At 47.5% G+C, this 14,595-nt stretch overlaps 2 protein-coding genes across 2 annotated transcripts in view; one reads left to right on the top strand and one right to left on the bottom strand.

Moving 5' to 3' along the window:
• The window catches only part of PDE2A (phosphodiesterase 2A), a 393,922-nt gene that overhangs the window by 263,210 nt on the left and 116,117 nt on the right, over positions 1–14,595 (bottom strand). Inside the window, exon 2 of the mRNA XM_083499374.1 lies at positions 6,023–6,086. Within this exon, the coding sequence (XP_083355500.1) occupies positions 6,023–6,086 (64 nt within the window). The remainder of the gene's footprint in view (positions 1–6,022; positions 6,087–14,595) is intronic.
• Positions 1–14,595, top strand: part of ARRB1 (arrestin beta 1) — a 558,582-nt gene that overhangs the window by 472,646 nt on the left and 71,341 nt on the right. The gene's annotated exons all lie outside the window — the stretch shown is intronic.

Below are 14,595 nucleotides of genomic sequence, written 5' to 3'. Positions count from 1 at the left end.
GGCAGCCCTGTATCAGGGAGTTTTGAATGTTTGATGTTTAGTTGTGTTTTTATATTATGTTGGAAGTCATCCAGAGTGGCTGGGAAATCCCAGTAAGATGGGTGGGGTACAGATTGATTATCTATCTATCTATCTATCTATCTATCTATCTATCTCTCTCTCTATCTATCTATCTATCTATCTATCTATCTATCTATCTATACTGCATTGCAGGGGGTTGGACTAGATGACCCTCAGGGTCCCTTTCAACTCCAGGATTCTATTGCTGTTGTTGTTAGTAGGAGTAGGAGTAGTATACTTGAGAGGTGGGTACCCAACCTCTGTTTAAAAGCCTCCAATGAATGTTTAAAAACCATCGCTGAATGTCCCCTGCTTCCAGACAAGGTACCCCTCGATGCTATCAAGGCCAGTCTATTCCACTGGCAAATAATCCTTTGGAAGCATCTGAACATCATTATCTCCTCTTTGGAGATGAGCCAGCGGAGGACGGCAAGTCCCACGATTTGAGGCTGATGCAAACGTCCTCAAAACCTCAAGCCAAACGGTTGCCATCTGGACGAACTGATGAGGTGCAGAGCTGGGGTGTCTCGCTCCACGTGAAGGGGACACAAAGTCCAGACCCAGTTCTGCGGCACGGAAAGGCTACGAGCACGGAATGTTTTCAAAAAATATTGACAAGCTGGAAGGTGTGCTGAGGAGGGAGATCAGGATCGAAAACGGTCTGGAAACTGAGCCTTACGAGGAATGCCGGAGGGAACTGGGAATATTTAGCCTGTGAAAGAGGAGGCTGAGAGGAGATATGATAGCCATCTGAAGAGCTGTCGCGTGGAAGATGGAGCAAGCCTGTTTTCAGCAACTCCAGAAGGGAGGATTTGAACCAATTAATTCAAATGACAAGAAAGGAGATTCTGACTCAACATTGGGAAGAACTTTCTGAGGGCGAGAGCTGTTTGACAGTGCAGCAGACTCTCTCAGAAGGTGGATTCTCCTTCGTCCGAAGTTTCTGAGCAGAGGTTGGATGGCCACCAGCCAGGGGTTCTTTAGCTGTGTTGTAGGGGGCTGGACTAGATGACCCACAGGGTCCCCCTACAACTCTGCAATTCTATGGGAGGCAAAGAGGTTTTCAAAAGTGCTAGGCAAATGTGCAGCACAGAAGGGAGAAATCACAGGGACTGAGTTGGTCACAAGGTCTAGTTCAGGAGATGCTCAGCAACAAGAGATCTAAAGTAGACAAAAGTGTTCTAGGTCTTTGTTTACCCAATATCATTGATGGGGACTTCATGTAACATTGAATTAATCTATGGAAAAACTTCTGGGAAATGATATATAATGAAATGAAAAAGATGTTGAAATATACATTTATTAAGAAACCAGAAGCATTTTTACTTGGCATTGTAGGAGATATTAATAGACAGGATTGTAAGTTGTTTTTATATGCAATGACAGCAGCAAGAATATTATTGGCACAAAAATGGAAGCAAGAAGAACTACCACGAAAGAAGAATGGAGGATGAAGTTGATGGACTATGCAGAATTAGATAAATTAAATTAACAGGAAGGATTTGAAACCTGTGGGATCAGAGATTCTTAGAAGACTGGAGTAAATATATGAATTATTTGAAAAGTAATTGTGATGGACAGATTACGCTAGCAGGACTGCAAGAAGTTTTGTAAGGTGGATTATTTGAAATACTGCAAGAAATACTATGAAGAGAATTATTAGTTAAGGATAATTAAATGTAATCTAGAAATTAAGAAATGCAGAATAAGTGACAAAGAACGGAAAATCATCAGAGGTGTTGACGGAAGTCTAAAATATTGTTATAAGATGAGAAGATATGTTGCATGACTGTTGGAACTGATATGTTAAAAAATCAATAAAAATGTATATCTATATAAAATGATTTAATCTATGGAATTCAGAAGCACAAGGCGAGACAAGGGCTGCTAGCTGAGGAGGTAGGGAAAGGATGTTTGTTACACCAATTCATGGAGAAAAGGAGGGGGAGAATATCAATGGTAATCATCCATTATAGCTCTGTAGAATCCCCAGAGTCAGGGGGAATCGTTCACTGAATACCACCTGTTAGAGGGCAAGGAGTTGTTTATTGCTTGTGGGCTTCCTGGAGACACTGGACCAGCCAAATAGTCCTCAATGTGGCCATCCCGATGCCCGTGGGAAGCTTGCAAGTGGGACCTGCCAAGCCCTCGAGCATCTTGGTTGCCGTTGTCTGCATCACAGGGGGTTGGACTAGATGAGTCTATGTGGGATGTGAAACACAAGAGCAGTCAAGTACAACATTCCTAGAGTGAACATGTTTACACATGGGGAGGAATGTTTGTCCAGCCAGGAGGTAAACTTCCTGTTTCCTTCTGGGCTGGGACCGACTTCCTCTACACGTGACCAGAGGTGGGCATGGCCTCACCTGTGCAGGTAACAAAATACCTGAGCGGAGGCCGCCATCTCTCTCTGACTCCATTCGTCGAAGAAGCAACATCTGCTTAGCCTAAGATGCTCTCTTGGCCTCCAGCCAAGAGAGGACAAAGGGACTGTCTCCTTATGAGATAGTTTCCAGGTGTATGTTACTTATCTAAGCTAAGTCTGCCTTCTGGGATCCTATTGTGAACAGAATGGTGTGTGAGTAAACCTTTTTATACTCTAAAGAAGACTGTATCATGTCTTATCTTTTTATGAGGGAATAAGGGAAAAATACCAGAACAGTTATTATAGACGCTTTAGCGAGCCTGAGCAAACGCATCCGCTGCAGGCTTAAAAAGGGGCATGTTACTCTGCTAAATTGTGAACTTGTTAACACAAGTTGGAAAGGCTATAATCAGACAATATATCCTCTTCTGCATCCCTGAACATTCCCACAGCCTTTAGGTCCCTTCCAACTCTACAATTCTATGAGAAGCAGGCATGGCTTTCGACTCCTAGAACTCTTCTGCCGGCAGATGTTGTAGAAGACTCAACGCCTTTGCATTCTGGCTGGAATCCTACCCAAAATAAACTTCCATGCAACAGCCCGCAGGTCCATGGGTCCAGTTCTGATTCCTTTTTTTAAAACAAAACAAAACCCTGTATTTCATTGATATTCAGATATAACAGAACTAAGAACATAATAACGACTTTATTGCCAGTCCACTCCCTTCCCCCAAGCACAGAGATGGTGTTAAAAAATAGTACATTGGAATCAAGACGCAAGTGCTGCCACACAGCAAGAAGAAATCAACACAAAGTGTTCTTCCACAGAGTCCCGTGAGAAGCAGGTGCACGGAAGCCATCTTCAATAAAATATTGAATAAACTTTAATAAAATTAAACCACACCATACAGAAAGCGGTGTTTCTCTTTCCAATATGGGGTTCTCTCTTTAGGATGATGTTAGCTTATCCATAAGAATTAACAACTACTGACCAAATGGCCAACTCCCTGCCCAGGGCACAACAGATTTCAAGAAAGGCCAAAGTTTTGCACCAGCAATGCAGAATCACAGAATTTGACGATTCACCCCAGGAACCAGCCTGCAGGTTTCAAAAGACCCAGAGCTTCCCATGGAGAGCCAGTGTGGCATAATGGTTAGAGCGTCAGGTTATGACTTGGGAAACCAGGGTTCAAATCTCCGCTTGGTCATGAAGTTTCCTGGGCGTGACCTTGGGGGCCAGTGACAGAATCACAGAATTGTAGAGTTGGAAGGCGACACACAAGGGTCATCTAGTCATACTTTGCCCAACGTGGGACTTGAACACACAACCCTGACATTAAGGGGGAATTGTTCATTGAATACCACCTGTTAGAGGTAAGGTTTGGCCTGTTTGTCCAATATAGAGAGCTGAAGGACACTGTTGGCATTTGATGGCATACACAATGCCAACAGTGTCCTTCAGCTCTCTATATTGGACAAACAGGCCAAACCTTACGCCAAAGAATAAACGGACATAAATCAGACATCAAGAATCACAAGACAGAGAAACCAGTAGGAGAACACTTCAATCTCCCAGGACATTCTATACAAGATCTCAAAGTAGCTGTTTTACTACAAAGGAATTTCAGAAATAGACTGGAAAGAGAAGCTGCTGAATTGCAACTCATTACCAAACTTAAAACCATGGAGAGACCTGGTCTGAACAGAGACATTGGATTCTTATCTCATTATACATGACTAAGCCATTTCTCACCTTCTCACCCCTTACCTTTTCCTGTAAGACCCATTGCAGTCGTTAAGAGTCGTCAACAGGCTCATCTCAGCTATCTGCCAATCTCCCATTCCCACCACCCTTCTGAGTAATACCCCTCCCCACCTTCTCACTATATAGAAGGATCTGGCAACTTCTGTTTCAGTGTATCTGAAGAAGTGTGCATGCACACGAAAGCTCATACCAAGAACTAACTTAGTTGGTCTTTAAGGTGCTACTGGAAGGAATTTTTTTTATTTTGACTAAATGAAGAGGGGAGAGAACCGTGTGTGCTACCTTGAGCTCCTTGGAGGAGGAAAGGAGGGATATCAAAATAATAATAATAATAAATAATAATAATAATAAAGATTTGCCACCCATCATGCACACAGCTTTGGGGTGCTGGCGGGTAGAGAAGCAGGTGCTTGGAAATAGAAGAATGGTGTGTGTGTGTGTGTGTGTGTGTGTGTGTGTGTGTGTGTGGCCCGCAGAGTCCTCTGGGTGCTTGCAGAGGAGGAGAGGGAGATACAGACGCCAAGCCAATGCTCTGAAGCTGCTTCTCTGCTTGCCAACAGCAGCCAGCAACTTTCAGAGACTTCCAGGGCCTCTGCTCTGCTCGCAGGAGCGGTGCCCAGCAGAGCACGCCTGCATTGCAGCGAGCCCGCTCTGCCTGCGGCTGGCAGGAGCGCGCCACGCGCCTCCCGGGCCCTGCCGAGCCGCCGCGAGGGTCGTGGCTGGCAGCCTCGGTGCCTCGCGAAAAGAGGGGGGGGGCATGCATGGGGTGGTCCTGCCCGGGGCGCAAAGAGCTCCTCCATTGACAAACTCAAACCGAGGAAAATCAGGCGAGGAGAAGAGGCGACGGAGCCCCATGGACTGTCCAATAAGAGGAGAGGGAGGGAGGGAAGGAGAAGACATAAAGGAGAGGGGCAGGATAAATAATGTGAATAAAAGGTGTTTTAGCCAACAGAGGGAGGGAGGAAAGGGAGGAAGGGAAGGGAGGAAGGGAGGAAGGGAGGAAGGAAGGAGAGGTCAATTGCAAACAGGACTTGGTCGCTTCTGAAATAGCAAGAGAGCGCACTCCCCCTACTCAAAACTCAGCCGGGCAGAGATGGAGGTACCAGCAATCCTAGGTCTTTTCCCATGCTTAGTTGAGAACAAATCTTTGGACGTTGATATGCTAGCGGGACAACAAAACTGTAAAAGCTTCGCAGTGCCTCTGGACGAGCCCTGCTTTGGGGGCCGCGTTAACAAGCGCCACCCTTTGTCCCAGCCAGCTACGAAATGATCTGTTAGGGATGGGATCAAAGGATCGCCTTCAGAAGAGTAGTCTTCTGTTTATGCCACGCATGACCTTCACTGTGCTTGCGCCATGTCCACTTACGAAGAATCAAAGAGTTGAAAGGGAGCCCCCCCCCCGCAAAGGAATCACAGAGAGTGTCAAAGTGCTAAGATGCTTTGGAATATATTTTGAGACATCCCAAAGTCATTTGCAAAGTTAGCCGCGAGTTGCTGGATGGAAGGAAGGATGGAAGTGGCATTCGAAAGGGACATTCCCTTATTCCGAATAGGATTCCTCGCAAGGAAAGGGAAAAGTTGACAGCTATGTTTAGAACAGAGTAAAACAAGTTAATTGGGGGGGGGGGTCGTGGGGAAACCAACTTGGCCGATCGCCAACAAGAGTTCCTCAACCGCAATCAAGAGTTCACCGGGCCACGTACAGAGCGCCGCGAGAACATGGACGGACATCCCGAGCAGGCGAAGACAGTCACTACCTTTGGGGACCACCCTGGGGGGGTCCCATCACCCCCACCCCCGGAAAAAAGGGGGAACCGAAAAGAGCGACCTACCTGTAGCGTGTCCGAGCCTCGGGCCGCCGCCTCCTCCGCCTTCAGGAAGACCTGCTGGCCCCGTCTGAAAAAGTGAAGGGCAGCAATGAGAATGTGCGGCAGGATCAGGACCATCCTGCTGCCCCGCCGGGCTTGCAGAAGCAGCCGGCTGAGGACCGAGCGCGGCCGCCGCTGGAGCCGGGAGACTTTTGCAAGCGAGAGACAGAGAGAGAGAGAGAGAGAGAGAGAGAGCTAGAGCGCGCCCGCCCCCCCCCCTCCCGGTGGCCGGCCTGCCTCTGTCACACACACTTGGCTTGTCGTGCACACCTGCTCCCGGGAGCGCGGCTGGGCATCGCTCTCTCGCTGCCAAGCAGAGGCAGAAGCGAAGAGGAAGACTTCGCAGGCTTGATGCAAGAAGCAGCGGAGCCCAGGGGCTTCCCCGGGTCCTAAAAACCTGGAGAGACAGAGAGGGGGGCTGCCTCCATCCCCCAGACCTCAGCGCCTGCTGCTGTAGAAGTCCCGTTGCTTATTTACTTTTTTTCCACCATGGCTTTCTTACCGATCGCTCATAAGCAGTGATTCTTACACAGCTTTTTATTTTATTTTGACAACCCGCCCCCCCCCCCACCAGAAGCACCCAGTGTCTCTTTAACTGCATGCAACTTTCAGGTTTTGAACAATGGCACCCTCTAACAACAACAACAACAACAACAATAATAATTTATTAATTATACCCCGCCCTTCTGGCTGTTCTTCCCCAGCCACTCTGGAAGGCTTCCAACAAAATATTTAAATACAGTAATGCATCAAACATTAAAAGCTTCCCTAAACAGGGCTGCCTTCAGATGTCTTCTAAAAGTCTGGTTGTTGTTGTTTTCTTTGACATCTGGTGGGAGGGCGTTCCACAGGGTGGGGGCCACCACCGAGAAGGCCCTCTGCCTGGTTCCCTGTAGCCTCACTTCTCACAATAAGGGAACCGCCAGAAGGCCCTCAGCGCTGGACCTCAGTGTCCGGGCAGAACAATGGGGGTGGAGCTGCTCCTTCAGGTCTACTGGACTGAGGCCGTTTAGGATCCCCACATCCCCTCCCAGAGGTCTAGGACTATGGGCATAGCCAGGATTTATTTTTTGGGCGGGGACAGGGCTTACAGAAATGAACTAAGAATATTCAGTCCAAGCAAAATAGAGACTGGGAGGTAGTCCTTCCAACAGAGTCCTTTGTGTTTGTGTGCTGCCTTTGGCAACATCTGACCACTCTCCACTCCAGATGTTTTGGCCCACAATTCCCATCACCCCCCGCCAGCTTGGCCATGCTCCCATTGGTGTGGGAGTTGTAGTTTATCACACCATGTGGGCACCAGGTTGGGGAAGGCTGTGCAGTGGAACAGAAAAGAAGTGAGTAAACCGTTCCCGAAAGGATTTTGTGAACGTGTGGTTTTGGATTTCCTTGATGGGGAAATGGTGTTCAGGGAGAGATGTAACGGCAGGTGCTAGTCTAGACTTTTCACATGGTTTATTTCTGTGGATCATGGCGTCAGTGCAGCCCATCTCCGACCCTGGTACAAGCTCTTATCTCATACATGACCTGCAGAGAACAACGAGCTTCTGGACCGCCTAACAGTTCCAGAAAAGATCAGAGTGCTAATCTTTGCCTTTGCCAGGAAGATCTAGTTATCAGACTCCTGTAGGCAGGAACCAGGCCTCAAATGGAAATGGAAGATTGCTTTTAAGGTCAATTTATGATTCAGGAACTGCAATGATAAGACGCCATCTTCCCTAAATTAAGGCTGCGCCATCCTCACTTCAGACTTAATCTTACAGAAATGAAGTAGTAAGCCAGAAGGAACCAGCACCAATTCAAAGCAAGCACTCTCCTCTTTCCCCGTAGAAGTTCAAATTTAATTTAGTATGTGTAAACCTGAGAGGGGTTTTTTCCCCCCCAATGCTTAGCTAGCTCACAGCTCCAATGAAGAAGAGGTTTGAGGTGGTTGCTCCAGCTCAACTGCATGCACTCAGAAGCCACTCCAGAGTTCCTATACCAATAAATTAAGAACTTTCATCACTTTGTACCTAAACAAAGTTTTACTGCCTGTGCAACTTTTTCTGAATGCTGTGTGGAAAAGCACATGAATCTGACCTTTGGAGTTTGTAAGTAAACTATGTTTAACTTATCAAGCATGGCCTTTTTCCATGCTAGGGGAAGAGGGGGACTTTGGAAAGAAACTTTTAAAGGGGGTCTCCAGCTGTTTTTGGACCAACTCACATCATCCCTAACTAGTAGGACTAGTGGTCAGGAATGATGGGAATTGTAATCCATAAACTGTTGAAGACCCAAGTTTGGGAACTCTGTGTTATTGTCTATAAGGTTTAAAGGTATACATGAATTTGACAGGAACACACAAAAGGTTCCATTGGCCTGATTGCCTTTGCCTTCTCTAGAGTAGCTGTTTAGGCTAGAACTAGGTATCATTTATAACCAAGTTAAACGTACTTCCTATAATACATTAATTTGTTACCGTATTTTTTGCTCTATAACACGCACCCGACCATAACACGCACGTAGTTTTTAGAGGAGGAAAACAAGAAAAAAAAATATTCTAAACGAAACAATGGATGTATGATTTTTGTGGTTCATGCTGTGGCCACAGACATGTGATCTGACAGTGAGTTTGGAGTAGCCCAGTGCAAAAATCCAATCTTTGTAACCACGTTTTAAGTGGGGAGGGAAGGAAAAGCACTCAAGGGACAAGGAGCACGCGTGGGGTGGGTGGAGAAGGATGCTGCTAATAATGCAGAAGAGGGGTTTAAGGGGAGAAGGAGCACGTGTGGGGTGTGTGGAGAAGGATGCTGCTAATAATGCAGAAGAGGGGTATAAGGGGAGAAGGCTCCTCTCCTCTCCCACTTTGCTCCTTTAAAGCAAGCAGGCTCTGCTTTTCTCCCTCCTCCCCGCTCATCCCCGGCTTAGCGAGCTGAAAAACTTTGCTGCTATGTAGCGAGCTGAGTGGGGAGGAGAGAGGGACAGAGAGCCTGCTTGCTTTAAAAGAACCAACCGGACAGGAGCTGCTTACACTCATGTAAGCGGCTTCTCTCCTCTCCTGCTTTGCTCCTTTAAAGAAGCAGGCTCTCTGTCCCTCTCTCCTCCCCACTCAGCGGCTCTTCTCCCGCTTTGCTGTTTCAAAGCGAGCCACAGAGGAGGGAAGGAACGGGAACCATGGATCCCCTTGCTCACGACTGCAGCAGATCCCCCCCCCCCCGCCACCCGTAGGCATTCCCTCCATAACACGCACAGACACTTCCCCTTACTTTCTAGGAGGAAAAAAGTGAGTGTTATGGTGCAAAAAATACGGGGTTTTTTGCACAACAAATCTCTCTCTCCTCTCTCTCTCTCTCTCTCTCTCTCTCTCTCTCTCTCTCTCTCTGTGTGTGTGTGTGTGTGTGTGTGTGTTTGCAACAGGCAAAGTCTACTAACCATACAACGCTTACTCGCATACTAAAGAACTCCAACAGATAACTGGCCCAGTCATTCAACAGGGAAGATGTGTAAACACACCGCAAGCAAACCAGGATGATCGTAGGATGAATGATCATTGTTTAACCACCCTGTAAGCAAATCAGAACATCTGCTCGATAAAAGCCGGGCATAGTCTAAGTAATGCACAACGCTTTCTGCAGGCAAATAAGATGAGCGGGGAACAAACATGTCAAGGGAGGAGGCCTGAGATGAAATAATAAACCATTTGACTCTAAAACTAACAACATGCATGTTTTCCATGTGTTCTTAGAAGGAAGTTCCACACAGTCCAATAGTTTTGTGCACAGGTTGCAGTCCAATATTAGAGCATGTGGAGCTGAATGTTAGAGGATTCAGGACAGTTTGTTTTTTTAAAAGGATTTCTCCATGCAGCATGTAGTTAAACTATATGGCACTCTTGTCTTTAAACGATGTCTTGAAAAGAGGATTAGGCAAATTCATTGGCCTTGATGGCTGTGGACTGCATCCAGGGTCAGAGGAAGCAATGTTACTGGAAACCACATGACGGCAGTGTGCTTCTCTGCTCAAATCCTGTCTGGCCACTGTAAGAAGAGAATGTTGGACTTAGTCTTAGAGCTATTGCATGTGAAACTGAACATATCAAGCTGTCCAGTTCTAGCTCAGCATTGCCTGTTCTGAACGGCAGCCACATTCTCTGCAGATCCCCTGCGAACAAAGTTCTTTATCCCCATCACGTGAAACCTGGTCCTTTTCCCCGAAAGCCCAGATTCACAACCTGGGTCCTCTGACATGCAGAGCAGGTGTTCCCGCCTTCAGCTGTGGCCCAAAAAAACTATTTAAACCAACAGAAACTGCATCTTAAGCAGAATTATTTCTAAATGTGCTGAGGATCAAACGTAGCTTGGCTGGAATTAAAAGCTAAAGAGGAGAGCTCTGGAAGTTGATGGATGGAATTTGGAAAGTGGAAATAATGACCAAGCTGGTAAAGTTAAGAAAGCTAATGAGAACTGGGGGGGGGGGGAGAGAGAGAGAGAGAGAGAGAGACTCAAACATATAATAATTCAGAGATATGATGCCTCAGTCTTTTCTGGTGTCTTTATACTCAATTCCTATTCCAGGTTTCATCACCAAACAATTGGTTTCCAGCTATATGAGCCTGTCAGTTATTGTACATCCAGAACAAATACAATTACTATTAGAAACAGCTTGGCCTTCTGACTGTGGGTGCCCTGCAACATGCATGGCCCTAGTTCCTGAAATTTGTAGGTGCCTGGCCCCTTCATGGGGAATTTTGTGGGTGCTCAGGCACCCAGGGCACTGGCACCTACAATTAAGCACGTAAGAACCACCCTGTAGCTGGATCAGACCAATAGCCCATCTAGTCCAGAATCCTGTTCTCAGATTAGCCAAGCCAGGTACCCTAGCGGGAAATCTGCAAGATGAACCACAGCACAACAGCGACCTTCCCCTCTTGTGGTTTCCAGCAACTGCTATCCAGAAGCATTTTTGCCTCCATCTGTGGAGGCAGAGCAAAGCCATCCTGCCCAGTAGCCATAGGCGCCGACTCCATGGGGCCTGAGGGGGCTCGAGCCCCCTCAAAAAAATTTTTTGGGGGGCTCAGCCCCCCCAATAATCTCGGGCGCCCTTCCAGCAGAGCGCCGCCGCCGTCCCCCGCCTCCTCCCCACCTGCTCCCTCGCCAGCCAGCCAGCCAGCCGCGTGCCCTAGTCGGAGAGCCCCGGCCGTCCCCCGCGAGATTAGGGAATCCCCGGGGGCGGGGGCTCCTGCCTCGCTGCTTCGCAGCACCACCGCCACTGCCAAGGCACTGCCGGGGGGAATTTCCTTCCTCCTGGCGGTTTCAGCCGCCGCGAGAACAGGGGAATCCCGACTGGCCACACCTCCCAGCCAGCCAATCGGCTGGCTGGGGGGGCGTGGCTTGCCCTATTTAGGGCCGGAGCCACTTTATTTGCATATTCATGAGCTTATTTATTATTCATGAGCTTTCCCGGGCCCCCCCAATATTTTTTATAAGTCCGCGTCCCTGCCAGTAGCCATTTATGGCCTTCTCCTCCATGAATTTTCCACTCCACTTTTAAAGCCATCCAAGCTGGTGTTGATCGCTGCCTCCTGTGGAAGTGAGTTCCGTAGGCTAACAATGCACTTTCTTTTATCCGTCCTGAACTTTCCAACATTCATTGGATGGCCCTGAATTTTAGTTTTATGAGAGAGGAGAATTCCTCTATTCCCTTTCTCCACACCATGGACAATACCTATTTATCTACTTGCACTTCATGCTTTTGAACTGCTAGGTTGGCAGGAGCAGGGACAGAGCAATGGGAGCTCACCCCTTCATTGGGATTCAAACCCATAGCTGTCAACTTTCAGATTTGAAAATAAGGGATCAGCAGCCTCACCTGTCCCAGGGACAGTCTACGGGACATCTAACAATCTGGGATAGCAGCGGGAAATGGCACTGGAATAAGGGAATTTCCCACAAAAAAAGGGGGAAGGTTGACAGCTATGTTCGAACCGCCAACCTTCCGACTGACAAGCTCTAGGCTCAGTGGTTTAGACCACAGCACCACCCGCATCCTTGACTAGCCAGGATACATGAACTTATATCTGAAACTTGTACTTCAGAATGCAAATCTATGATGATAGCATACTTGGAATGTTGCGTACAATTCTGGTTGACTTGCCTCAGAAAAGGATATTGTGTCGCTGGAAAAGAGGGTGGAACAGTTACAGCACTTGGGGAGTTTTAGTTTAGGGGGAAAGGCAAATAAGGAGGCACTCGGGGGGGGGGGGGTAAATATCTGGCCTGAGGTCACCCAGTAGGGACTTGAACCTGCTTCCCCCCCCCAGGAGCTTCACTAATGAAAGAAGAGGGTGACAAAATCACGTGCAGAGTTCCTTTGCCTCATCATAGCACAACAAGCATTGCAGGGGGTTGGTCTGGATGACCCCTGGAACCCCTTTCAACTCTACAGTTCTATGATTCTATGAAGCAGTCCTCTGCGCAGTGGGGATTAGGAGGCACCACATCAGCCGGGCTCTAGTTCCGACATTTTCATTTTGTGAAGATTACGCACAAAAGGATCAAAACCAATCTTAACCGGTCACCTCGCGTTTAAATTATTGCTGCCCCTCTGAGCCTCGGGGATGAGGGGATTGCAAATAAATAATTCTTTGCGCGAAGCAAGGATCTGCGTTTGTGAAATGGACAGGGGGAATCATCCCCAGGTACTGGGGACAAGATGACAGCCGTGTCCACTCCGCCCGTGAGTAGGATCCCTTTTAATCACGCAAATCAGGTCGTAGAGAAATACCCTGCACCTCTCGCACAGAAGGCTGGCGAGACCCGATCAATAAATGAAGTTGATGCGGCCAAAACAGCACACACAACCCCTCTGGAATAGTCCATCTCGCCTTGGGTTCAAATGGTGAATTTTCCTCTCCATTTTGTTTGTTATTCATTGAATCGAGACAATACAAAGCGAATCACCCTGAGCGCACAGGTAATCCCAGCTTAATCAAGATTAAATGCTACAAATGAGCCCAGAGTCCCGGGTTTGTGTTCTTTTCCTACGCAGCAAACAAATTTGTCAAACTCTGCAGGGAGTCTCGCCGAGCGGGCCTGATAACTTGAGGCCGAGCTTCCATTTCATTTCAGAGTTATTGGTTGGCCGTCGAGCCTCTCGCAAACGCTAACTGCATTTGTTAGCCTGGCCACCTGGGCCAAGATCCACGCTTCCTTTCATTATTTGCTTTGAGCGGGGATGTTTGGCAAGTGATTGCTACCCTAAGCAAGGTTAATATGCAGTAATAATAATAATAATAATAATAATAATAATAATAATAAATTTTTATTTATACCCCACCCTTCCCGGTTCAAAAACCGGGCTCAGGGCAGCTAACAACAAATTTAAAACACTTCAAAGCACTTAATGATAAAAGCAGCATAAAATACGGTATAAAAACACAAATAACAATAAAATTCAAAAATCAAAAATCAATTACCGGTAGATAATCCCCAGGGCTAGCTGGCTGCTTTGGTCCTACTTGGGCCAGCGAGGAGACCAGGGGAGAATTAACTGTGGGGTCTCTGAGCAGGTGAGGGAAGGGAAGGGAAATGAAAGATCAGGCTGAATTCAAATTAAAGGCCAGGCGGAATAGCTCTGTCTTACAAGCCCTGCGGAAGGAAGTTAAACCCTGCAGGGCCCTGGTCTCATGGGACAGAGCATTCCACCAGGTCGGAGCCATCACTGAAAAGGCCCTGGCCCTGGGTGAGGATAGTCTGACTTCCTTAGGGCACGGGAGAGGCAGAGAGAGATCAGAACACAGGGAAAGTCTGCTGGATCAGGTCAATGGCCCATCGGGTCCAGCATCTTTTTCTCATGGTGGCCAGCCAGATGCCTCAAGGGGAAACCCACAAGCAGGAGCCCTCTCCCCTTCCTGTGGTTTCCATCCACTGGCATTCAGAAGCACTGCTGCCTCTAACTATGGATGCAGAGAGCAAAGCCGCTGTGGCTAGTAGCCATCAACAGCTCTCTCCTCTTTTGTGAATTTGCTGAATCCTCTTTTCAAGTCATCCAAGCTAATGGCCATCACAGCCTCCTGTGGGAGTGAGTTCCATAGGTTAACAATTCCCTGCATGAAGGAGGACTTTCTTTTATGTGCCCTAAATCTTCCAACAGCATGTGCCCAAACCTTAGATACACAGAAGACTGTACAATATATTTTTTTTACATATGCATGAGGGTAAAATGAATGAATGAAGCTGACAAAGGTCCACATAGTTAAAGCTATGGTTTCCCCAGTACAGTGGTACCTTGGGTTACAGACGCTTCAGGTTACAGACTCCGCTAACCCAGGAATAGTACCTCGGGTTAAAAACTTTGCTTCAGGATGAGAACAGAAATTGTGTAGCAGCGGCGCGGCAGCAGTGGGAGGCCCCATTAGCTAAAGTGGTGCTTCAGCTTAAGAACAGTTTCAGGTTAAGAACGGACCTCCAGAACGAATTATGTTCTTAACCAGAGGTACCAATGTAGTGATGTATAGAAGTGAGAGCTGGGCCATAAAGAAGGCTGATCGCCGAAGAATG

This window comes from Podarcis liolepis (assembly GCF_965112155.1).
Source record: "Podarcis liolepis genome assembly, chromosome: 4".
Taxonomy (NCBI): domain Eukaryota; kingdom Metazoa; phylum Chordata; class Lepidosauria; order Squamata; family Lacertidae; genus Podarcis; species Podarcis liolepis.
Note: the sequence above shows the minus strand (reverse complement) of the source record. Positions and strands in the feature narration are given on the sequence as shown.